The sequence below is a fragment of the Bos mutus genome, chromosome 5 (genome assembly GCF_027580195.1).
Source record: "Bos mutus isolate GX-2022 chromosome 5, NWIPB_WYAK_1.1, whole genome shotgun sequence".
NCBI classification, from domain to species: Eukaryota; Metazoa; Chordata; class Mammalia; order Artiodactyla; family Bovidae; genus Bos; species Bos mutus.
Window position 1 is genome coordinate 42,202,851 of NC_091621.1, and position 26,604 is coordinate 42,229,454.

The 26,604-nt window shown below is 46.0% G+C and overlaps 1 protein-coding gene across 4 annotated transcripts; it reads right to left on the bottom strand.

Annotated features, from left to right (window-relative positions):
• Nucleotides 1-257: 257 nt before the first annotated feature.
• On the bottom strand, nt 258-26,601 carry FAM186B (family with sequence similarity 186 member B). Of its 4 annotated transcripts, XM_070370724.1 has the most exons (10): nt 25,521-26,601; nt 18,475-18,542; nt 16,207-16,358; nt 14,679-14,904; nt 9,549-9,731; nt 7,551-9,210; nt 6,657-6,849; nt 4,498-4,673; nt 3,650-3,835; nt 258-417 (listed from the first exon to the last, which is right to left on the bottom strand). In XM_070370724.1, the coding sequence occupies exons 3-10, from the start codon at nt 16,300-16,302 to the stop codon at nt 267-269; spliced, it is 2,871 nt and encodes a 956-aa protein (XP_070226825.1). In that variant the 5' UTR covers nt 16,303-16,358; nt 18,475-18,542; nt 25,521-26,601; the 3' UTR covers nt 258-266. The 4 variants fall into 4 exon arrangements, with proteins under 4 accessions (XP_070226825.1, XP_070226826.1, XP_070226827.1 ...); XM_070370725.1 differs by lacking the exon at nt 16,207-16,358; XM_070370726.1 differs by lacking the exons at nt 14,679-14,904; nt 16,207-16,358.
• Nucleotides 26,602-26,604: the final 3 nt, after the last annotated feature.

Consider the following 26,604-nt stretch of genomic DNA (forward strand, 5'->3'; position numbering starts at 1 on the left):
GAGGGCAAGCTCAACATTTGGGGGATCCTCTGTAACTGGTGTCCAAGTCATGGACCTGGTTCCAAAAATGAGTTGGGGAGGTGTGGGTTTTAGCAATGAGACAGAAAATTTTAAAAATAAACATATCTCTATTTTATTAACAATGTACAGTTTGCTGACTGAAAGAGGAAAGTAGTGTTTCTCAAAGTTCTAGGATTACTTAGCAGGACCCAGAGAGTTTGTTTAAAAACAGTAGCTGGGAATCTGCTTTGGAACAAGTTTGAGAATCACTGGCTCAGGCATGGAATGGGGCTGGGATTGTCTCGATCCTTCTGGCTCCTTAGGGTTCCAGGGAAGGACTCGTTTGACTTTTTATGAACAAGTTCAGCTGACTCCTCTGGGGGTTCCTCTTCTTCCTTTCTTTGCGTCACTGAGGCACTGAAAGGGTTAATACAGTTATGGGTTGGGGAGCAGCTGAGACATGGCCCCTGAGATGTGAGCGCCCACCCAGCCTACCCAGCTGTTTCCCTGGTTGACTCTGGGAGACCAGTCCAGGGCTGACCCAGATGTGGAACTGCTTAATACGACATTTCTGCCACATTCCAGGGGCTCTGCTGCTTTTCTTGCGAATCTTCCTCTTCTTTCACATCACAGAATTCTCCCTCTCCCTCCCCTCACTGTTTCCTGTCCTTCTTACCCATCCATGCTTCTTCCTCTCCACCCCTATCTTGGTTCCTTCCCAGAAACCAAGTTATAAGCCCTCTCCTCTGTCAGCACCGCACTGGAAGTCTGCATGAGTCCCTGCTCGCTGCATCTCGGCACACACATGTGAACCACTATGTACTTTGTGCAGAAACAGGCTCTGAGCAAGGGAGGGCAGGGCAGTCTGAGTCGAGGTTAAGATTCTTCTCGGACTACACACCGTGCCTAGAGTGTGCGGGCATGTAGCTATCTTACCTGTCAGACAGAGCGCCCAGGAGACACATGTGTAAAACAAAGCAGAGAAACCTTCTGGAGGAGGGGGTCTGCTGGCCTTTGAGAGACTCAGTCCCAAAGCCCAGGGGAAAGATGAAGAGCCCTTCCCCACAAGCTGAGAAGACATCCCAGTTAGCCTTTGATGAGGCAGGTTGCCAGCGCCAAGCAAACAGGGAGAACGGCACAGTTGGCCCGAGATGGGTTCCAGTTAGGAGACTAGCCACTACTGTGAACTGGAGAGCACAGCCAGGGGAGCTGATGAGGTGGGCAGGGTCACAAAGGGGTGAGTGGCCTGGACCCACGCAACAGGTGGACATGCAGATTTGAGGTAGGCCTGGGGCAGGCAGCCAAAGACAGGATGCACTTTTGGGAGTGGAAGCAGCATGTCTCCAGAGGTGCGTACACCCAGAGAATTCACAAAGACCGCAGCACAACCACCAGCCCAGGGGCAGCAGGAGCCTGGAAAGCGGCAGAGAACTTGCATTCAGGAGCAGGAGATTCTCAGGCCATAGAACTGAGATCCCAGGACAAGGCAGGCAGCACTGCCCTGAAATGTCGGGGATTGGCTTGACATCCAGGTAGGTGGTGCCCACCTGGCATGTGGGTAAAGAAGACAGAAGCAGCAGGGCTTGACTTCTACACCTGGTACTGTGATAAACTGAATACACGCATGTGGAGCTAGAAAAGGGAGAAGAAAATTGTATTCACCTAAATTCCCCTGGAAAAGAGAAAGTCTTTGGTGGGAGCAATATTTTGATAAGTGCTTAAATCTGAAGCTGAGATCCCAGTGAAGGGCTGGGTGTGGGTGGAAGAGCTCTGCGTGAGACAAAGAAGGAATTTTTGCATTCTGCATGTTATATACAGAAAGAGGGGAAGAAAGGAGGCTGCTCTGTGGTGCTGTTCACTGTGAATCCCTGTCTTTGTCACCCTCCTAAATTTTCAGAAAGTTACTAACATCATGAAGCGCGTGCGGCCAAGTGGCGTGTGTTTACTTGATATTTACGTGCATGCATTTATGTGTGTCTGAAGAACAAAGGGGTTCGTGCCTCAGGTTGAAACAGATGCAGAGAAGGAGCTCAGAGAGGAGAGACACCACTACGGGGGTGCAGGAGTTGAGGGCAAGTTTAGCCCAGTCTCAGCAGGGTGCAGCCCCAGTCGATTTCTGGGTTACTAAATTCTGCCACACTGTTGTTTCGGTTATTCTCAATTCTGTTTGCTCAATTCTGTTGTATCCAAATCAACTAACAATAACAGCAACACACCCACACACTTGGAATCGCTTTAGGAACCGAAGCCAGGTATGTATGTACTAGGTGGGCTATGCTGATGTCCAGCTGGGACTCTCAGGACCACTTCAGAGTAGGATCACAGCCGAGCACCAGCCTTCTTTGATGCTGCTGGGCCACCCTGTCTTCCCTCAGTCCCTGTCGAGAGGACAATGGCAGCACCAGCATCTTGCAGGCTTGGTTCCAGTTAGGTCTAGACTGGCAGGCATCAGTGCCCGCTCCCTGTCTAACTCATTCATTCATTCATTCTTTTGTTGCAGGATCTTAGTTCCCTGTGTGTGTGTGCTAAGCTGCTTCAGTCACATCTGACTCTTTGCAACCCCATGGACTACAGCCCGCCAGGCTCCTCTGTCCATGGGATTCTTCAGGCAAGAATACTGGAGTGGGTTGCCATGCCTGCCTCCAGGGGATCTTCCTGATCCAGGGATCGAACCTGGGTCTCCTGTATCTCCAGCATTGGCAGGCAAGTTTTTTACCACTAGGGCCACGTGGGAAGCCCCTTAGTTCCCTGACCAGGGATTAAACTGGGGCCCCGGCAAAGGAAGTGCCAAGTCCTAACCATTGGACTACCAGGGAATTCCTATCAGGTCAGAGATCTTTAGATGGCGCATGGCCAGGGCCACAAGAGACAGCTGGCATTAGTAATGTAGAAGGGTTCCCTGAAGAACCTTGAGTCTTCAAGCCAAGAAAGGCAGAGTTGAACCTTCCTAACCAGAAAAGTCTTTTGTTGGCCCCACTGAGTCCCACTTCCCTCCCCTCAGCTGCTCTTCCCGGGGCCAGTTCTTGAAGGCGGTAAGGAAATAACAGTGCCAAAGATGGGCCCAGGTTTATCCTGAGATTTTTGGTCTCTCTCATCTCTCCATACCTGCACCTGGCTCACCTTGAGAACAACCCCCAGGCCTAGGGCAAGACACACTCTTGAGTAATTTAAATGCAAGTCCCAGGAAATAAGTGGAAAGAAAAGACTTCCATCCTGGTCTTCTGAGATGCCATGTGGAGTCTTTGAGAGAACTAGAATGGTGTTGGTGTGGGGACCCAAGCTCATGCCTGATGAGGCAGGTAAGCATCTGTCTGTCTGATGTGGTATGGTAAGTGAAAGTGTTAGTCACTCAGTCGTGTCCGACCCTTTGCAGCTCTATGGACTGTAGTCCACCAGGCTCCTCTGTCCATGGAATTCTCCAGGCAAGAATACTGGAGAATTCCTCTTTTCCAAGGGAATCTTCCCAAACCAGGGATAGAACCTGGGTCTCCTGCATTGTGGGCAGATTCAGTGTGTTACAGTGAGTCATCATTAATGTTTGGAAAGATATCTGTTGGGCGGTTGGACACAGGGAGTGTTTACTCTGGCCCCTGCCCTTAATGGGCAGGTGTCCCTGAATCCAGATTGACCATCTGGCCTTGAACCTTACCGGGCCTTGAGGGACATCAAGCTTTTGTGGAAGGAGGACTGCACATCCAGTGCCAACAGGCGGGGAATGTCTGGGAAACCTCCTAGCTGGTCCCAGGACAGGCTGGTGGGGGTCTTCTTTTCTATGGGGTAACTGGAGGCAGCCACATCAATTTTCCACATGGCCTCCATCTGGTTCCCCTGCTGGCTGGGGTGTGAAGGCGGAAAGTACAAAAAGAGACGAAGTTAGACTTGCAGAAAGGGAGAGAATGGGGAGCAACAAGCTCTCCAGGGTTTTCTTCCCCTTCAGATAGTTGTCACCATCCTTCGTGTCACATCTCTTCCCTTCCCAACTCTCAGTCTCACCTGCTGGAGTCTCCTCTGGTTGAGGAACTACTGGAAAAGGCTGCCGAGATAGCCCCTGTTCCTCCGAGACATGCCCCGGGGCTGAAGCCCTGAGCTGGCCACACTAGGATGGTTGAGGTGTGCCTCACAATGTCTCTCTTTGAGCCCAGCGGTCACGGGGTGGGAAGGCTCAAGTTTATTTTTATGGACGGACCAATGCTCGGGGTAGAAATGGTTGTGAGTTCTCAGCTGTGGGTCCCAGGAGTCTCTCAGTTGCATAGTTTGAAACATACTTGGTCAGGCTGGCCCTTGAAGCCCACACACCACACACATACACACACCCTCATCTAGGCCAATGGCCAGAACTGGGCAGGGTGGCTGAGAAGCTGGGCTCCTTGCAACTCATGGGTGAGCTTTGCTTGTCTGTACCTTCACTGAGCTTCTGGTCCCCTCCCCAGTCTGCTCACCCCTGCTCCCTGATTCCCCACTCACCCAGCCAGCTGCCCCCGGCTTCCGTGCACCTACCGGGCCATCTGCTGGGGCACACGTGGCTGGTGCTTAGTCTTAAAGAGCTCCTGGGATCGCTTGCAGAAGGGGCTGCTGGAGTGGATGTGCTGCAGTAGGAATGGAGGAGGCTTGCTTTTCCTTGACTTTGGGGAGATGACCACAGGGGTGTGCAGGTTAACGTTCCACTCCTGGAGCTAAGAGAAACCAGCAGAGAGGCATCATCAGAGAGACAGGAATTTATCCTCTTTTAAAAGAATCCGCCTGCCAATCCAGGAGATGCAAGAGACACAGGTTCGAACCCCTGGGTCAGAAAGATCCCCTGGAGGAGGGATGTTTACCCACTCCAGTATTCTTGCTTGGCAAATTCCAAGGTCAGAGGATCCTGCTGGGCTACAGTCCATGGAGTCACAAAGAGTTGGACATGACTGAGTGGCTGAGCACAGCCCAACACAACTGCTGCCTGACTTGGGGTTTAGCACAAAGGGGGAGGCCCCAGGAATCCCTCCAATTAGAGACCCCCTGGGACTTCAATGTATCACATTTCCTAGAAATGCCTTGAATTGCAATTTGCTGGTTTAGTTCCTGTTTTCTCCTTCGTTGTGGAGAATCCAGACAATGGGCAAAACAGCAAGGAAAAAACTAAAGAAGCTAGAGCAGCTGGAACTGTGAAGACTCATAGGGTTCATGACACGGGTCAGGTTGTGTCTGGAATGCTCTCTGTATCTAGTCATTCAGCCTCTGCCCTGGCCCTGGGCAAGGAGCTGGGGGAACCCTCACAGCCACCTAAAGAATTATATATATATGGTCCCTTTCCTTCTCAATCTCAAAACCAATTTAGCACGTCAAGACACCTACAGGAGGTGATCAAGACTAGTATAAGGAGACAGGAAACTGAGTTGGGAGATGGCTCCATGGCAAGGCTCTTCCAACTGCCTTGACTCAACTTCCAATGCTGAATCCCTCAGGACACTGCTTCCCCCAGACTCTGACCACTGCTGCTCAGGACTCAGGGGGGATACCTCCTGGTCCATCTTAGCAGATTCAGAGTCACTGCTAGCCATCAGCTAGCCTCCTATGGGCCACATCAGCACTCAATGCTTTTCTGACCTTGGCAGCAAGGGAAAGAGTACAGGAAACTGCAGGCAGCCCTTAGAGAATAAAACTAGGTGAAACCCAATACAGTAAGACTCAGAATGACTTTGGACTCTCAACAGCAAAGCCAAAACCTGGAAGGCAATGATCAGTGCCTTCAAAATTGTGAGAGAAAATGAATTCTAACCTAGACTTCTCTATTCAGGCAAGCTGTCAACCTCAGTTAAGGGTAGATATTAAGTGAAGACATTTTCAGACAACCAGGGTCTCAGTGATTCTACCTGCCAGGAACCCTTTGTCAAGAAGTGCCTGGAGGAGGTGCTCCACTAAAACAAGGGAGACCCAGGATTGGAAGCAGGGGAGCTGTCCCCAGAGAGCAGTAAAGGGAGTCCCCAGCATGAGGGTGAAGAAGACCTGGAGACCAAGCCTGGAGAGCAACCAAGAGAGCAACCAGATCCGACAGGAGCTGGACAAGGAGACCCACGGGAGGAGAATCTGAGCACAGAGCTGGACTGCAGGCTCTGGCTACCTCCCCTGCAGAAGGGGCTTCCTTCTCTAACTCTTTTCTTTTTAAAATTTATTTATTTATTTTTGGCCGCACCTTGTGGCATGTGGGACTTTAGCTTCTCTGCCAGGGATTGAACCTGTGCCCCCTGCATTGCAAGCACGGAGTCTTAACCACTGGACCACCAGGGAAGTCCCCTCCAGCTCTTTTTGAGGGTCCCTCAGATCCCCTGGAGAAGGGAAAGGCAACCCACTCCAGTATTCCGGCCTGGAGAATTCCATGGACTGTATAGTCCAATACAATCCATGGGGTCGCAAAGAGTCAGACACAAGTGAGCGACTTTCCCTTTCTTCCCTCTCTTGCTCTCCCTCCATGTATGGAGATTGGAAAACTTGCCTTCCTTCTACTCAGGCTGCCGCCTGCCTTCCCCTCTTCCTGGTTCAGAGGCTTTAATCTGCTCTCTGATTTCCCATCTGCTCTCCTGCCCCCAGGCACACCCCCACAGCCCCATGGCTCCATCCTGGCCCTGTTCCTGCTGGCCGTGCTGACCCCTGAGAAGGTCGCCAGGTGCGAGGCCCACCTTGGGGAACATAGTTGCCATGCTGCTCAGGCACTCTCGGCGCTTCTCCTCCAGGTCCTTCTGCTTGTCTGTCCACACCTGGAGCTGGAGTTTCTGCAGGTGGTCCACGTTTTCCAGGAAGAGGAAGAGGTTCTGGGCCTTGTAGGAAGCCCCAGCTTCTCGCACGACTTGTATATGGTTGATCACGTCTTGGCTGGAAAGAGAGGGAAGTGATTTAGTGGGTGAAGGGGCCTCCTCCTAGCCCCTATGCTATGCTATGCTAAGTCACTTCAGTCGTGTCCAACTGTGTGACCCCATAGACGGCAGCCCACCAGGCTCCCCCATTCCTGGGATTCTCTAGGCAAGAACACTGGAGTGGGCTGCCATTTCCTTCTCCAATGCATGAAAGTGAAAAGTGAAAGTGAAGTCGCTCAGTCGTGTCCGACTCTTAGCGACCCCATGGACTGCAGCCTACCAGCCTCCTCCATCCATGAGATTTTCCAAGCAAGAGTACTGGAGTGGGTTAATCGGCATGACTCTGTGTGTGTGAGAACTGGGGAAAACAGGGAGCAGAGGTGAGGTGGTGTCAGGTAAGGAGCCTTGGGCTGGGCTGGAAATAGGAAGTAAGGCCAATGGGGGAGCATGGCAGGCGGGTTATGGGCAGGGCAGTAGGACGACAGGAAGACAGCAGGAAGACTCCCAGAGGGAGAGCAGTGTTAAGTACTCCACCTCCCACACCTCAGGGTTGCCCAAGGCTCTGAGGCTGGGTGTCCTGTGCAAGTCCCTCTCTCAGGGGCATCATGTCCAGGCCTGGGTGATTCTCCCCACCCCATGCCCCACGCTCCTTCTTTCTCATTGGGTTCTGGCTCTGCCCATGGGTGTGGGTGGTGCCAATGGTTGCCAGGGAAGACTTACCGGAGGCTCTGGAAGTGTCTGTAGCAGATGTACTTGTGGAAGAGGCACCACAGCTTGAGCGCATTCAGCTCCATGGTGGAGGTGGTGAGCTCCAGCGCCTTACCATGCAGGTAGTGGGGCAGCCCCAGTGTGTCCTCCTCAGTCAGGAGCCGCAGATTCCTCCTCTGGGCCTCCACGTCTATATGGTATACCTTCTCCTTCCGAGTTACCGGGGCTATATGCACAGGGGGCTGGGTCACCCTTCGTGGGGATGTACCCGTGACAGGAAAGGAGGCCGATTTCTTGGGCTTCATGGGAAGCCGGTGGGCCTGTGGTTTCTGGGTAAACTCGGCTGAACTCATGGACCTCTGGTTTCTTGGGATGGGCTGCTGGGCCTTAGGGGACCTGGGCACGCATGGCCTCCTGCCTTGGCGAGCAGATTGGGCCCGGCTTGGGGGAGGTGCCAAAGACGCGTCCTCCGAGTCCTTCCAGCGAATGATGGGCACAAAGATCATCCTCTCGGCGTCCTCTCCCGGCTGCTCCGGCTCCCTCCACGGGCCCCTGGGCTCCTGGTCCAGTCTCAGCCGCTGCTCCCTTGCTGCCTCCTCTGCCTCCCACTGCCGCAGCTTCTCCTCGTGCTCCTGCTCTAGCAGGGCCCACCTCTCCTGCCGCTGCAGCCACATCTCCTCCTCCTGCTGCCACTGCTGCCTCCGCCTCTCCCAGCTTAGCTCCTCTTCCCTGGCCTCTGCCTTGCTCTCCAAGGCCAACTTCCTTGACCTCTCTAGGGACAGCTGCTTCTGAAAATGGGACTTAATTTGGAGTCCTTCCTTCTCCCAGGCCACTTCCTGGAAGAAGTCCTGGTCTTTGGCTCTGTCACCTGGGCTTTCTGCTGACAGTCTTTCCCATTTCTTAGGAAACATATGATCCATGGAGGATGGCAACACAGGCTGAAGACTTTCAGCGTCCTTGCTCCTGTACACATCTGCAATCCTTGAATCCATGGTCATGGTGGAAAGAGGCTGATCTGGTGAAGGCATAGCACCACTGTCCCAGGCCATGGCCATGGGGCTTGGGGAACACGGTGAAAACTGCTCCTCCTTCTTGGGCTCCTGTTGGGTTTCCTCCATGACTGTGTCTTTCTTTGGGAGGGCTTCTTTCTTGTCAGGGTCTGGGAACTCAACCAAGACCCTGACTAAGTCTTCTGCTTGACCTCCAGCAGACTGAATTTTCTTCAGCTGGAACTCTAGGGCATGCTTTATCAGGAGCAGGTCATGGTACTTTCCCCCTAAAATGTCTATCTGCTTTAGCAGGGCATCTCTCTTACTCTCGAGGACCTGGAGGGACTTCTGGAAGTACAGCTTCTGGTTGCTGAGTTCTTTGGTCATCTCTATTTTCAGGTGCCTGTATTTGGCCTCCAGGCTCCTGTTCTCCTTGTGCTGGAGGATCAAGGCCTTATTGAGGTTCTCCACCACAGCAGACATGTATCTGATGGCCCTAACCTCCCCTTGGTTGAACATGGTGGAGTCCAGGAGCTCCTGTAACATGGACTTCACCTCGGAGACCTTTACACAGGTAGTGTGCTTGTCCTGCAGCATCTGCTCTGGGCTCAGGGGCTGAGGGCAGGATATCGCTTTTTGTGGGCTCTGTTCCTGCCAGTCCTGCCAGAAGGTATGTTTGGACACTAGGAGAGGTAGAGAGAACAAAGACAATAAGCTCCCATGGATCCAAGGATTATACTGATTCTCCAGATCCTGCTTGGCCACATTCCCATCCAGCCCTCTTAGGGCTTTGGTAATAAGGAGCTGGGGCATTATATGAGGCCAGGAGAGATACTGTCGGGAGAGGACTCTGCTGGGCTCAGAGCTTACCTGTCAGGGTCTGTCAGCTCCACAGCACCTGTAGGGCCCAGAGGGGTCTGGACCTATTTGACCCAGTTCAACTCAATTCAACACACTCCTGATCCTCCATATTTCCCTGGAGTAGAGTTATTTTTCTAATCATGCTGTTCCCGGTACCTACTTTGTGCCCCTTTCCTTTGTCCTTCAATGAGAGTAGAGCAAAGGGAAATGAGAGATTCGATGCCTCCTTTGGTGGCTATGAGGGAGAGGGGTAACACCTTTTCCATCACCTCGATCCATTCATCCAGGGCTTCCTCTTCCTCCTCACTCTTCCTGTTCTTGATCTCATAGGTCAGGCTGTCACCTGAGAGAGAGTGGGAGATTCAGGCTGATAACAATCTGTCCTCTAGGGAGCCCGAAACAGTGGTAGAGCATGGGGGTAACCCCAGCAGACTTTGAGGTTAAATTAGTTTAACCTCTTATTAGCTGTATGATGTTGGGCAAATCACTTATTCCCCTGAGCCTTAGTATTCTTGCCAAAAAAGGGTTGGGTATGGATTAAATGAGATAACACAAGTGAAATGATTAACATGAGACCTGCCATGTAGAAAATATGCATAGATATTAAATTGTATTGTTGTACTACAAGGCCAAGCATGTGTCTGCCTTGTTATTTTTCTACGCTCATTGCCTAGCCTACTTATTTATTCTATCTGGACAATTAAATGAATTAACTGGAGTCAACAGCTCTGCTTAGTTTCTGGAGGCAGCTGAAGAACCACTGAACTGAGCACTCAGGAGCAGGGCAATGCGAGGAGGGTTAGAGCACATGCTTATACCATCTTCCTCCAACACTGCAGCATCCACCACATCTCACACCAGACTGAGGTCTCTTGATGGGATAGTTCTGATCTTAAGAGGGGTAGCACCTGGTTCCAGGGCTGCATGCAGCTGGTCCACACCCAAATGGCTATACCAGTTGCTTACAGCTGGCATCCGTGCTCTTTGGCCTAGTATCCATTCAGTACTTTGAATATCACCCTTGAGTTCCTCTATGAAATAGCTAGTATGCTCCACCAAAAAAAGTATTAGAACTAATAAGTTCAATAAAGTTGCAGGACCTAAAATAAACACATAAAAATCAGTTGCATTTCCACACACTAACAATTAATTATCTAAAAAAGCAATAAAGAAAACAATCCCAATTAAAAAGCATCAAAACAATAAAATACATCAGAATAAATTTAATGGGAGTGTGTGAAAGATATCTACAGTGAAAACCATAAGACATTAATGAAAGAAATTGAAGAAAACACATATAAATGGAAAGATAACCCATGTTCATGGATCAAAAGAATTAATATTGTTAAAATCTCTATACTACCCAAAGTCATCTATATATTCAGTGTAATCTCTATCAAAATCCTGTAGCATTTTCCACAGAACTAGGAGAACAATCTTAAAATCCATAGGGAGCCACAAAAGACCCCAAATAGCCAAAGCACTCTTGAGCAACAAAAACAAAGTTGGAGGCATCACACTACCTGATTTTAAGCTATATTACAAAGGAAATCAGTCTTGAATATTCATTGGAAGAACTGATGCTGAAGCTGAAACTCCAGTACTTTGGCCATCTGATTCAAAGAAGTGACTCATTGGAAAAGACCCTGATGCTGGGAAAGATTGAAGACAAGAAGAGAAGCGGACGACAGAGGATGAGATGGTTGGATGGCATCACCAACTCGATGGAGATGAGTTTGAGCAAGCTCTGGGAGTTGGTGATGGACAGGGAAGCCTGGTGTGCTGTAGTCCATGTGGTCACAAAGAGTCGGACACAGCTGAGTGACTGAACGGAACTGACGGTAAACAAAACAGTGTGGCACTGACATAAAAAGAGGCACAGAGACAAATGGGACAGAATCAAGAGCTCAAAAATAAATCCATGCATATACAGTCAGCTAGTATTTGCCAAGGGAACCAAGAACACTCAGTGAAGAAAGGATAATCTCTTCAATAAGTGGCGCTGGTAAGCCTGTACATTCACATGCAAAAAAATTAAATTGGAGACTCCTGTCTTATGCCACTTACAAAAATTAACTTGAAAGGAATTAAATATAAACCCCCAAACCTTAAAACTCTTAGGAGAAAACTTAGGGGAAAAACTTTCTGATATTCATCTTGGCAATGACTTTTTTTTTTTTATATATGACATCAAAAGCAAGGCAACAAAAGGTTAAGTCACTTCAGTCGTGTTCGACTCTGTGCGACCCCATAGATAGCAGCCCAAAGCAAAAATAAATAAGTGGAACTACATCACACTAAAAAAGTTTCTGTACAGTAAAAGAAATGATCAACAAAGTGAAAAGGTTCAACCTACAGAATGGGAGAAAATATATACAAACCATATATCTAATAAAGGGTTAATATCCAAAATATCTAAGAAACTCACAAAACTCAAGAGCAAAACAAAACAAATAATCTGATTAAAAATGGACAAAGGGGACTTCCTTGGTAGTCCAGTGATTAAAAATCCACCCTGCAAAATGCAGGTTCAATCTCTGGTCAGGGAACTAAGATCCCACAGGCCTCAGAACAACTAAGCCCAAAAGCCCCAACTATGAAGCCTGCATAACACAGCAAAGATCCCTATGCAGTCAAATAAATAAATAAACATTTAAACATTAAAAAATTGACAAAGGATATGAATAAACATTTTTCTAAAGAAGATATACAAATAGCCAACGAGTATATGAAAAGGTGTTTAACATCACTAATCATCAGTTCAGATCAGTCGCTCAGTCGTGTCCGACTCTTTGCGACCCCATGAATCTCAGCACGCCAGGCCTCCCTGTCCATCACCAACTCCCAGAGTTCACTCAGACTCATGTCCATCGAGTCAGTGATGCCATCCAGCCATCTCATCCTCTGTCGTCCCCTTCTCCTCCTGCCCCCAATCCCTCCCAGCATCAGAGTCTTTTCCAATGAGTCAACTCTTCGCATGAGGTGGCCAAAGTACTGGAGTTTCAGCTTTAGCATCATTCCCTCCAAAGAAATCCCAGGACTGATCTCCTTCAGAATGGACTGGTTGGATCTCCTTGCAGTCCAAGGGACTCTCAAGAGTCTTCTCCAACACCAATCATCAGGGAAAAGCAAATCAAAGTCACAATGAGATATTACCTCAGACCTGTTAGGATGGCAATTATGTAAAAGATACGAGATAACAAGTATTGGTGAGGACAGGAAGAAAAGGGGCCCTTGTGCACTGTTTATGGGAGTGTAACTTGGTATAACCATTTTGGAAAACAGTATGGAGGTTCCTCAAAAAATTTAAAATCGAATTACCATATAATCCAGCAATCCTACTTCTGGGTATATAACCATAGGAAACAAAATCACTGTCTCCAAGAGATATCTGCATGCGCATGTTCAGTGAAGCCCATGTTACAAGAGTCAAGGCATGGAAGCAACCTAAGTGTCAGTCAATGGATGAACGGATAATGAAAATGTGGTATATATAAAGAAATACAGATAGTCCCCAACTTCTGACTTTTTGACTTTACAATGTGAAAGTGATATGCATTCAGTAGAAATCTTTGAATTTTTATCTTTTCCCATGCTAGCCATAAATAGTATGATACTCCTATGATGCTGGCACTAACAGCAAACTGCAGCTCTAAGTAGCCACACAATCACAGGAGTAAACAGCAAATACACTCGCAACCATCTGTATGCATACGGTCATCCTGTTTTTCACTTTCAGTATAGTCTTCAATAAATTATGTGAAATATCCAACACATTATAAAATAGGCTTTGTGTTAGGTGATAAGCTAACGGAAGTGTTCTGAATAGGATAGGCTAGGCTAACCTGTTTGGTCGGTTAAAGTGAAAGTGCTAGTCACTCAATTGTGTCCAACTCTTTGGGACCCCGTGGACTGTAGCCTACCAGGCTGCTCTGTCCGTGGAATTCTCCAGGCAAGAATACTGGAGTGGGTAGCCATTCCCTTCTCCAGGGGATCTTCCCGACCCAGGGATGGAACCCAGGTCTCCTGTGTTGCAGGCAGATTCTTTACCATCTGAGCCACTAGGGAAGGTTAGGTGTATTAGGTACATTTTTGATTTATGGTATTATAACTTAGGATAGGGTTATTGGGATGTACACCCATCATAAGCTAAGGAAGATCTATATTATTAAGTCACAACAGAGAAGGAAATCCTGCCACTCGTGACAATATGGATGGACCTTGAGGGTATTACACTAAATGAAATAAATCAGACAGGGAAATGGAAACAAAAAAATGCTGAGCTGACAGAAACAGAGAGTAAACTGGTGGTTATCAGAGGCTAAGAAGTGAGAGAAATGGGGAGATGTTGGTTAAAGGTACAAACTTTCAATTATAAGATGAATAAGTTCTGGGGATCTAATATACAGCATGGCGACTACAGTTAACGCTGTATTGTATACAGGCACATCTTGTTTAATGGCATTTTGTTTTATTGCTCTTTGCAAATATTGCATTTTTTAAAAACTGAAGCTTTGTGGAAACCCTGCATGGTCAGATGATGGTTAGCATTTTTTAGCAATAAAGTATTGTCAATTAAGGTATGCACATTGTTTGCTTAGATATAATACTATTATACACTTAATAGACTACAGTATAATAAAAACATAACTTTTATATGCACTGGGAAACCAAAAAATTCTTATGATTCACTTTATTGTGATATTTACTTTATTGTGGTGGTCTGGAACTAAACCTTCAATATCCAAATCTGAAATTTGCTAAGAGAGAAGATCTTAAATGCTCTTACCATACACACAAAAAAAGGGAAGCTGTGAGATGATGTGTTATTGCGATAATCATTTCACTGCATACATATACATATAAAATAATCACATGTACACTTAACATTTATACAATGTTGTTTGTCAATTATATCTCAATAAAGCTGGAAAAAGAAAACAGTGAGTTTGCATTTAGTTTCTGTCTCGCTAAAAAATGAGATATAATAATGAACCCATGACTTAGGCTTCATCACACAAGCATCTAATGTCACAATCTGTTATGTTTTGGACAATGACACATTTGTCTCTCTAGGGAGTAGAGGTGACGTGCTATGTCATGAGTGGGTGATGTTTTCACTGGCGAGGCACTACGATGTGTCTTTTGCTCCTTCTGCACCCACCACCCTGCCCTTGCTCCCATCAAAGGCTGGCCTAGGGTGGGGAAAGAAGGAGGTTGAGTGAGCTGGAACCAGAGTCACTAGGGGAAGGAACCCACCCTTAGGACTGCACCCCCCCTGCAAACTCACCCCAGTCACCTAGCCAGTGAAGAATTTCATACAAGTTCTTCTCTTTAGTCTTAGCATCTTCAGAGAAGGAGGATATTTTCTCCAGCAAGATGAATCTGTTCTTGCCCTTCTGCTGTGGCTGGGGAGGTTTCGCCTTTTTTTTAAAATCATATCCTAATTCTTCCTGGAAGCGGTTGATGACACAGTTGACATTGTCCAAGATTTCTGAGAGCTGGGAAGAAATATTCTACACGGGAAGCAGTAGATTGTAGTGTTTAGGAATGTAAACTCTGGCACCAGATGCCATGTCCCAGTTATGTGATCTTAAACAAGGCAGTTAAACCTCTCGGGGCCTCAGTTTTCTTATTTGTAAAGTGGGGATCATTATAATAACTATCTCACAGAGTTTTAATAAAGATTATATGAGCCAGTATTTGTAAAGCACTTAGGTCAGCACCTGGCACAGAAAGTAAGTGTTAGCTTTAATTACTCTCATTTCAATTATTAAGACCAGGTCAGGGAGAGAATACAAAAAATCCACAGTGAACATTTCTTCAGAATTTCAGAATTTGCAGGGACTTCTGGACATCTCTCCTCACAAGGATCCAGAGGCAACAGACTAGAAAAATGAGGCCCCAAGAAACCCAAGGATCAGAAAAGTGAAAGTGAAAGTCGCTCAGGTGTGTCTGATTCTTTGTGAGCCCATGGACTATACAGTTCATGGAATTCTCCAGGCAAGAATACTGGAGTGGGTAGCCTTTCCCTTCTCCAGGGGATCTTCCCCACCCAGGGATCGTACCTGGGTCTCCTACATTGCAGGCGGATTCTTTACCAGCTGAGCCACAAGGGAAGCAAGGATCAGAGATTCCCATTTAAAAATGAGAGTTTCTAGGGCTCAGCTTGGGGAGATTCTGATAGGTTGCCAAGAACAGACCTGAAATCATGAACTCTGGGCCCCTTCTGCCCTGGTATGGAGAAAGCAATGGCAACCCACTCCAGTACTCTTGCCTGGAAAATCCCATGGGCGGAGGAGCCTGGTAGGCTGCAGTCCATGGGGTCGCTAAGAGTCGGACACGACTGAGCGACTTCACTTTACTTTTCACTTTCATGCATTGGAGAAGAAAATGGCAACCTACTCCAGTATTATTGCCTGGAGAATCTCAGGGACGGGGGAGCCTGGTGGGCTGCCGTCTATGGGGTCACACAGAGTCGGACATGACTGAAGTGACTTAGCAGCAGCATCTGCCCTGGTAGGACCCACCACCATGGTCTCAGGGCCATCCTAGGGCTTCCCTTGGGCTGTCCTCTTCCTGGACCCATCGCTGGCCTCGGTGGGGGACGGGGAGCGAGATTTGATTCCAGATCACCCTCCAGAGGCCAATCTATACGAGGTGAATATTTTGCACTAAGCTATCCATAAACCCAGCTTGCTGAGGATCCTGAGGCCCCACAGGGGCCCAGAGCTGGAATCTTGCCCAAATCTGGCATCAGTCCCTGGCCTCCCCATCAGACCCCAACAGAAAGGTGACATTTTCATCTCAGGGGTTACCTCCTGAGCCCGAGTTAGCTGGGCAGCCTCAATCCTTGAGATGATGGCTTTCACTGACGCAGGGGTCACCAACTGTGGGGGTTTATCTTTCTCCATCTTGGATCACTCTGTCAGTCACAAAGACTTCCTGTGCCTCTGGTGCAGGGGCCTGCCTGAACACACAGTGTTGGCTGCTTGGGGGTTAAGGACTCCAGGGCAGCTCCTGACCCCTCTTCCTAGCTGCAGCTCCCTGTAACTGCCAGGTGACAGGTTCCAACTGACCTTCTTTCTTCCAATGACATCATCAGGTTGACTGGAAGAATGACTTCCTGTCATCTATCTGCTTGATTATCTAGCTTTTTATCCATATCCATCACCTAATATATATTAACTTGGCCTACTGCTTTTTAAAAAATCATTAAATGCTATGCTCCCAAACTAATATTAATGGCTAAAAGTAGTAAAAAAAAATTAGAAAAAGTTATTTTCCCAAAGAAGTTTTTTAAAAAAATTACAACCAACCAATAACTAATGGGAATACATTTCAATTTACACCAAGAGTCAGGGCTTAATCAATACTTTCACTAAAGATAATCATCATTACCAGAGGCCTTTTTAAAACAAATGATTAAAATGGACATTGTTTCATGCCCAGGACTAGAACTTTGCCTGGTATATAATAGGCACTTAATAAACATTTGTTGAATTAATGAATATGTAAGAAAAATACATATATGTGCAAATTATTCTTCCATGCTTCCGGGCTTCCCCAGTGGTTCAGACTGTAAAGCGTCTGCCTTCAATGCAGGAGATCTGGGTTCGATCCCTGGGTTGGGAGGATCCCCTGGAGAAGGACATGGCAACCCACTCCAGTACTCTTGCCTGGAAAATCCCAAGGACGGAGGAGCCTGGTAGGCTACAGTCCTTGGGGTCGCAAAGAGTCGGATACGACTGGGTGACTTCACTTCACTTCATTCTTCCATGCTACTGAAACATTTAACAGATAAGGAATTAAACATTGTAAGTTCAGTTCTCAGCCGTGCGATAGCCACTTAAAAACATGTCACCTGACATCCACCCGTCTTTTACATACTATCATTCATTCACTATGGGCTTCTCCTATGGCTCAAGCTTATTCAAAGTTAATTCTTTCATTGTCTCACTCCTGCAATGAACACTTATTGGTAACATTTAATGTTTCAGGCATGAAGCTAGGTGCTAGAAATACAGAAGAGTGAGACCTAGTTCTGCCTTTGAGGTACTCACATCCTGCTTTATGGATTCCTATCCATACATCTGGCACTGGATTCCTTTAATCCCTTGTGATTTCAGAGCATGTTGTAGTTTACAAATAACTTATTCATCCTTACAAACATGTTTGAGAGCCAGCTGAGGCTCAGAGTTATGAGATTTATCTAAAGTTACAGGGCTAGCAAGTACAGAATCAGGACTTCAACCTGCTTTTTTGATTCCCCGTCTGGGGTCCCTTCCTCTTTTTTCCTTTCTCTCCCTCTCTACTTTTTCTTTCTCTTGAAGATGATCATGCTACTGCTGCTACTGCTAAGTCACTTCAGTCGTGTCTGACTCTGTGCGACCCCATAGACGGCAGCCCACCAGATTACCCTGTCCCTCGGATTCTCCAGGCAAGAATACTGGAGTGGGTTGCCATTTCCTTCTCCAATGCATGAAAGTGAAAAGTGAAAGTGAAGTCGCTCAGTCATGTCCGACTCTTCGAGACCCCATGGACTGCAGCCTACCAGGCTCCTCCGCCCATGGGATTTTCCAGGCAAGAGTACTGGAGTGGGGTGCCATTAAATAGATGATCTAAATAAGCTAATTAAAAGATAGATTATAAGATTCAATTAAGAAAAACCCAAGACTCAAACTATGTTCTGTCTACAGGAAACACACTTTAAATAAAAAGACACACATTGGTTAAAAGATGGAAAGAAATAAACTATGCCAATACTAGTCAAAAGAAAGCTAGAGTGACTACATCAATTTCAGATTTTATTTTATTTTTTACTTTTTGGCCACATGGCACGGCATGTGGGATCTTATTTCCCTGACCAGGGATTAAACTAGCACCTGCTACATTGGAAACTTGGACCGCCAGGGAAGTCCCAATTTCAGATTTTAGAACAAGAAAGATTAGCAAAGTTAAAAAGGGAGGTGTCCTTTTTAAACCCATAAACTCCATGATAGAGGTGTCAACTAATAAAAGTGATGTAATCCTATATATATTTGAACCTAATAACAGCTTCAAAATACATGAAGCAAAAAACTTACAGAAGTGAAAGGAGAAATGGATAAATCCACAATTTCTGTTAGAGACTTCAACGCTTTTCTTTCAGCAACTGGAAAAAGCAGAGAAAAAAAAAAGCAAGGATATAGAAGTTTTCAAAAATACTGTCAACCAACTTGACTCAATTGACATTTATAGAACACACCACCAAACAACAGCAGGATGCCTTATTTCCAAATGCATATGGAATAATAATCTGGACCATAAAACAAATATCAATAAGCTTAAGATTAGAATCATACAAAATCTGTTCTCAGATCACAATGGAATTAAACCATAAGCCAATAATTAAGAGGTATGTGGGAAAATTCCCAAATGTTTGCAAATTAAACAACATACTTCTATACAACTCATGAATCAAAGAAGAAATGACAAGGAGAACTATGAAGTATTTTGAACTGAGTGAAAATGAAAAATTGACATATTAAAATTTATAGGATGCTGCTAAAGTAGTGCTTAGAGTAAGAAACTAGATAAGTAATTACAGAGAAACTGAAGCAGAAGGGAATCGTATGGATAAGAGTAAATAAATAAAACAAACAAACAAAGATAGAGAAAATCAGTGCAATCACCCAAATCTGGTTCTTTGAAAAGATTAATAAATTGATAAAGCTCTATCCAGCTTTCATCAGGGGGGAAAAAAGACACAATTTACCAACATCAGGAATAATAAAGGGGACATCACTACAGACTCTATAGTGGGAAATAATGAGAGTATTATGAAAAAACTTTATGCCAATAAACTTGATAAATTAGATGAAATAGACAAATTCCTTGAAGGATACAACGTATTAAAGCTCAATAAGAAAGCAAAACCCTGAAAAACCCTGTATCTACTAAAGAAATTGTAATTAAAAACCTTTCCCTTAAGGAAGACTCCAGCCCCAGATAACTTCATTGGTAAATTTTGCCAAAGATTTAAGGAAAACATAATACAATTCTATATACACTATTTGAGAAAGTTGAACAGTAACGGAATATTTCTCAAATCATTTTATGCAGTTAGCATTGTCTTGCTACAAAAAACAAGACAGAATATTATAAAAGCACAGACCTGATATAGACATAAAAGAAAAGAAAATAGAAGCCCTTGACAGGAAAAAAATTATTTGCAAAACATGTATTTGATAAAGGACTTGTATTCAGAATATATAAAGAACCACTATGACTCAATTACAAAAAGGAAAACAATCCAGTTGTTAAATGGGTAGAAGATGTGAATAGACACATCACTGAAGATATTCACGGGCTTCCCTGGTGGTCCAGTGGTTAAGAATTCGCCTGCCAATGCAGAGGATACGGTCTGATCCCTGGTCTAGGAAGATCCCACAGGCCAAGGGGTAACTAAGCCTGTGGCCACAACTACTGAGCCTGTGCTCCAGAGCCCGGGAACCACAACTGCTGAAGTCCACACAGAGAGAAGCCATCCCCAGTGAGAAGCCCGCACCACAGCCGAGTAGTCCCCCTCTTGCTGCATGTAGCACAAGACCCAGCACAGCCAAAAATACATAAATAAATCTTAAAAAAAGAGAAGGTTCTCAAAAGGTAAGTAGGCAATAAAAAGATTCTCAACATCATTAGTCATTAGGGAAATACACATAAAATCACAACTTGTTAGCCACAATAAAAAGCGTGAACACACCAAGTGTTGAGGAGGATGTTGGCATGTGAAATCCTCGTTTATTACAGGTGAGCATGTAAAATGGTATGGCCACTTAGAAAGCTGCTTGGCAGTTTAAAAAAAAAATTAAATATCTATTCCATACAATGCAGCAAGCCCATTCCTAAGTATTCACCCAAGAGAAATTAAAACATATCCATACAAAGACCTATACACAAATATTCATAAACAGCTCTATTTGTTATAGCTCAAAACTATAAACAATCTAAATGTCCATCAACTGGTAAATGGATAAACAATGAAATGTACCACTCTGTATTTTTAAAAAAGAATGAACTACTGATACATGCAACAACATGGATAATCTCAAAAGCTTCATACCAAGCGAAAGAAGGGCAGACACAAACTACTACAAACTATACACTCCACTTTTATGAAATTCTAGAAATGTAAAACTGCTGTGACAGAAAGGAGGTTAGTTGATGCCAGGAGCCAGATGAGGGAGATTCAACTGACTGCAAAATGGAACAAAGAAGGTCTCTGAGGGAAGGAACTGTTTTATGTCATGATTAATTCACTGCACCCTACACTTCAAATTGGTGAACTTTATTATGGGTAAACTATACGTCAATAAAGCTGATTTAAAAAAAAATTATTTATTTATTTGGCTGTACTGGGTCTTAGTTGCTGTGTGTGGGCTCTAGTTCCCTAATAAGTGAAGTCGCTCAGTCGTGTCCGACTCTTTGCAACCCCATGGACTGTAGCCTACCAGGCTCCTCCCTCCATGGGACTCTCCAGGCCAGAGTACTGGAGTGGGGTGCCATTGCCTTCTCCAGGGTTCCCTAATAACTAGGGATCAAACCCAGGCCCCTTGCTTTGGCAGTGCAGAGTCTTAGCCATTGGACCACAAAGGAAATCCCAAAGCAGACTTTTATATACTTTTTTAAACTTTAAAAATCATTTATTTTTGACTGCTCTGGGTCTTTGTTGCCACACACAGCCTTTTTCTAGTTGCAATGCACCGGCTTCTCATTGCAATGGCTTCTCGTGTTGCGGAGCATAGGCTCTACAGGGTGTAGGCTCAGTAGAGGCTTCAGAGACGTCCCCCAAACTGATTTTTAAAAATGTAATGTTCTATAATGTTCAAGGCTGTGGAGGGATTGTGGGCAGACAGCACAAAGGACTGGAAGTTAGTCAGGAGGGTATAAGGAAAGAACTCTTTCTCTTTGCTCAGGTGGCAAGTCTTCCCTATTTCATTCCCTTTACCATTGAGGCTGGGACGCTCCCTCCTCCAAGCCCCTCTCCCATGCAGGCCAATAGCAGAACCTTCACCACAGTTCAAGGGTCACACTAGTTGATCACCAGCTCAAAAGAGATGTTTGCAAACATTTAAAAAAGCAGCTGGGGACTTTCCTAGTGGCTCAGTGGTTAAGAATCCGCCTGCCAATGCAGGAGACACCGGTTCGATCCCTGGTCCGGGAAGATCCTACGTGCCAAGGAGCAACAAAGCCCTCGAGCCACAACTACTGAGCTTGTGCTCTACAGCCTGGGAGCCGCAACTATTGAAGCCCACACGCCCTAGAGGCCCTACTCTGCAACAAGAGAAGCCACTGCAATGAGAAGCCTGTGCACCACAATTAGAGAGTAGTTCCCGTTTGCCACAACTAGAGAAAAGCCTGCATAGCAATGAAGACTCAGAACAGTCAAAAGAAATAAAAATAAGTACATAAAATTATAAAAAAAAACCCAGCCAACCCCCTTCTGCAAGCAAAGCCTTTTGTAGAACTTCACTATCTAAAACAGACACAAGCAATGTCTTATTAGAACACATTTGTAAGTTCAACTTCCTATCTCTGTTATAAAATCATTCAATGTCAACTAGCCTGTTTTGACAAAACCAAAAATTTGAAATGTAGGACATCTGAATGTTCATATTTTTAAACTACTGTTTTACAAATAGTTAAAAGATATTTAAAGTTTCTGGTAAAAATGGTAGATTGAACACATGTATCTAATTTTGCTCTACTAAAAATACACTAAAACTATAGCAAAGGGATTTGTTTTTTAGGGCATAAATGCACAAAGACAGGAAAACAGGAGAGGAGACAAAAGTGAAATACTTTAGGAAGCTAGATGAGTGGTTTCTGACAGAACAGAGAAGGATGAATCCTTGGACTGTAGTGTGGCAACCATATGGCAAATGGAATTGGTTGTGCCAGACTGCTGATCACCCCGAAAAGGCAGGCCTAAAGATGGGACTCCAGAGGTTCCCCGCAGTGAAGTTCTTAGAGACAAGTCCACTCACGTACCTGAGCCCACAGAGCACAACTGCTTCTAACTGGGATTTTGGTAACCCATCCTTAATGTGAGCAGACAACAAAGGATTATAAAAGCAAAGAATATACATGAAAGAAACCAGAATCACAGGAAAAGAAATTTAGAGAAAACAGCAATTATGTGAAAGAAGAAAATTTAAACAAAAGGATCATTAATAGTGTCAGAGATGTGTGCACGTGCTCAGTGGCGTCTGACTCTTTGAGACCTCGTGGACTGTCGGCCACTGGGCTCCTCTGTCCATGGGATTTCCCAGGCAAGAACATTGGGGTGGGTTGCGATTTCCTTTTCCATCTGAATTACAGGAGTTACAAAAAAGAAATGAGAGAAAATGGCAGGGAGGAAATCACAAATGGGTGAGTCAAGACTACTTCCCAGGGGACTGCCCTGGTGGTCCATGGCTAAGATTCCATGCTCCCAATGCAGGGAGCCTAGGTTTGATCCCTGGTTGGGGAACTAGATCCCACGAGCCACATCTAAGAGTCTGCATACCATAACTAAAGATCCCTTGTGCTACAACTAAGATGTAGTACAGTCAAATAAATAAATAAAATTTTAAGAAACATTATTTCCCAGAAGTCATTGAGTGCCCAGCACTACAAATAGCCTCTCCCAGACATATCACTGTCATTTCAGAAAACTGAAGACAAGGAGAAGTTCAGAGGGAGGGGGAAAGTCACTTATGAAGGATAAGGAATTAAAAGACTTTGGACATCTCAAGAGCAGTGATGGAAGCTAGAAAGTAATATCACAATGCCATCATAATTTCAAAGAAATTCAGGCCCAGCCAAACAATAGAGCAAGTGTCAGAATAGAATAATGGTAATGTCAAATGTGCAGTTTCCAAATAATTTACCTTCTCCTTTCTGGGGAAGCTTCTAGAAGATGGTCTCCTCAAGAGGGTATAAGTTAAAAAAGAGAAAGATATAGAAAATGGCAAATAAAAGACCTAACAAAGGAGAGAGGGAAAGAAAATGCCTAGAAGGATGAGAAAGGAGATGCTAGGTGAAGCAAGGGGGTGGGAGGATAAACATATTGGAGCAGGTCAGAAGGCTCCAGATGTCATCAAGAAGATGAAATTGATAGGATATCTCCTGTATCTACACATTCTGAGAAGAGATTTAGGCAACTGCGGGAAGATTCTGAGGCAGATTTTGTGATAAACACATAGAAAACTAAACAAATGAAAAAACAAGATAATTACTAATTCCAGGAAACATAAAAAGTGCAGGAAAGGAAGAGTAATCAAAGTTTTTTACAAGGCTCAATTGTGAATAGCATATGTAGTCACAGCATCGTAAGAACTGAAAATTCAACGAACAAAAATCATCAAATTTATTTTGGCAGATAGGAGATAAGAAGAAGGTATGAGCAGTGGGGAGAGAGGAAGGGGAAAGAGTTAAATCCTCAATCCTGCCCCTATTATTTGTGGGGCCTTCGACAAGGCCCCACAAGATTACAGATGGAGACTCACATACTACATATCTTAATGTTACAAACTAAGACAACACACTGTTAAAGAAAATACCTTCCAAGCTCCTAACTTAACAAATATACTTTCCTAAGGACCTACCTAAAAGGCCAGGCTCTAAATTACAATTTTGGGAATCCTGAGTTCTACAGTAGAAAATAGCAGCCCCTAGCCTCTGACTCTTGCCTGACCCCCTTCCTTTCTGCCCTTGCCTCTGTCCTGCAATGAGAGAGCCTCGCATAAGGTCCTGTGGACATCCCAGCTTGTGCTCATTCCTCTTGCTTGAATAGCTGTTCCCTGGCTACCCCTCAGTCCTAGGAATGCCCACATTATCAGCATGGTCTCCCTGGGGAGGAAAGACCCAAGGAAGAAGCTGGTGCAGGCCCAGGAAGCAAGCTGGGCAGGGAATCCCAGGGTTCCAGGTATTCAGAATATCATCTATTAGAGGGTAAGTGGGCTTTGGGTCTGGAGGAGGGCATGGCAACTCACTCCAGTATTCTTGCCTGGAGAATCACTTGGACAGAGGAGCCTGGCAGGCTACAGTCCATAGGGTTGCACAGAGTTGGACACCACTGAAGCGACTTAGCATGCAAGAACGGGCTTTGGGTAGGCACATTCCCTTGGGTGCCTCACTCTGAAGGGAGGGATACAGCTGGAGGAGGGTCAAAGCTATGAAGATAAATGCCAAAAGAAACAGTTTAAAAGAGCTGAATATGGCTGAAGAGGTAGAGATGATGGAGGAAGGGCTCTGCTGTGTCTATGTATTCTTAAAAATTATCTCATTTAAAAAAACACTGTAAAAATAAAATATGATTAATAAAAGTTTATGGAGCCCCTGAACCATTGTGTTATGCCTAGAGGTCTCAATAACAACATTTGAAAGCAACAGGACTAGACCCTCTTTGAGCCCATCTAGTATTACAATGCGGAGAAGGCAATGGCACCCCACTCCAGTACTCTTGCCTGGAAAATCCCATGGACGGAGGAGCCTGGAAGGCTGCAGTCCATGGGGTCCTGAGGGTCGGACACGACTGAGCGACTTCACTTTCACTTTTCACTTTCATGCATTGGAGAAGGAAATGGCAACCCACTCCAGTGTTCTTGCCTGGAGAATCCCAGGGATGGGGGAGCCTGGTGGGCTGCCGTCCATGGGGTCACACAGAGTTGGACACGACTGAAGCGACTTAGCAGCAGCAGCAGTATTACAATGAAAACCACATGGTTTGCGAATTCCCTGGTGGTCCAGTGGTTAGGGTCGTCCCTTCCACTACAGCCGGCAGAGGTTCCAACCCTGGCTCAGGAACTAAGATCCCCACAAGCTGTATGCTGCCAAAAAAACACTCCCAAACCAACTCCCTCCAAATGAAGTTTCTCTCTGCAGTGGCCTTAAGAATGACTCTCTCTTCCTTTCCGCCTGTTTGTCACCTTTAGAACTTCTACTTCCTATTGGTTGTTTTCCTATCTCTCACCGGCTAGGCTCTCAGCTTCCGGCAATCGGACGCAGGTGAGAGTTCTTTGTATCTTCAAGATCTAGCACTGTACCAAGCACAGAGCACAGGCTCAGCTAAGTGTGAATAAATAAAGAAAAAAGGAAATACCTTTACCTGGGCTTTGGAGGGAAGATGTTCCACCTTTCTGCACCCGAATGCCTGGAGCTCTGTAAGTTACTAGCCCTGCGACGTTGAACAGTCATTAAATAGCTTTAGGCTATAATTCCTTTCGGAGAAGGCAATGGCACCCACTCTAGTACTCTTGCCTGGAAAATCCAGGAGAAGCCTGGTGGGCTGCAGTCCATGGGGTCGCTAAGAGTCGGACACGACTGAGTGACTTCACTTTCACTTTTCACTTTCATGCATTGGAGAAGGAAATAGCAACCCACTCCAGTATTCTTGCCTGAAGAATCCCAGGGACGGGGAAGCCTGGTGGGCAGCCGTCTATGGGGTCGCACAGAGTCGGACGCGACTGAAGCGACTTAGCAGCAGCAGCAGCATAGTTCCTTTATCTGTGCAACATAATATCTATCTCACATCTTTATTCCTAAAATGAATTGGGCTCCTCACCTCACTATTTCACCACTTGGTGGGAGCCAGTCTCAAATGAAGCAACACTGGAGTCACGTGAGAAACACGTGTACAACGCACGAGGGCAGGGATTTACGGAGATCTGTTCACTTTTACTTTTTCCACTGCTATTTGCCCAGTGTCTGCACACTTCCTGGCACATTAACAGGTGTTCAAAATAAATAGCTGTTGAATGAGTGAATTAAAGTGCTAAAAATAACTATGCATTGAACAAAAAACGCTTTGCGAAGTGCAAAGATACCCCTATATTCGGAATGAATACTTGGGTCCCGCCTCTGGTCCTCAGAGCAAGCGCACGAGCCGCTCCATGCGCTTGGGCAGCCCAGCACGAAGGCCAAGAAGCGGAGGGCGGAGGTCGGAGGCCTGCAGGCAGGGCGGGAAAGCAGGGGAGTAGCGGGTGCGCGCTCAGGGGTCAAGCTCCACGTTCAGGCCGCGAGCTGCAGGCCTGCGTCGGCCCTCGTGCAGTCAGAGCCCGGAGCAGGCGTGCCCCGCCCCTAGTGGGCGGACCCCGGACCCGGCGGCGTGGGGGCGGGGCCTGGCTCTCCGCGCCGGGGGCGGGGCCGGACCCGGGCTCTCCGGGCCGGTGGAGGACCCGGCTGGTCGGTGG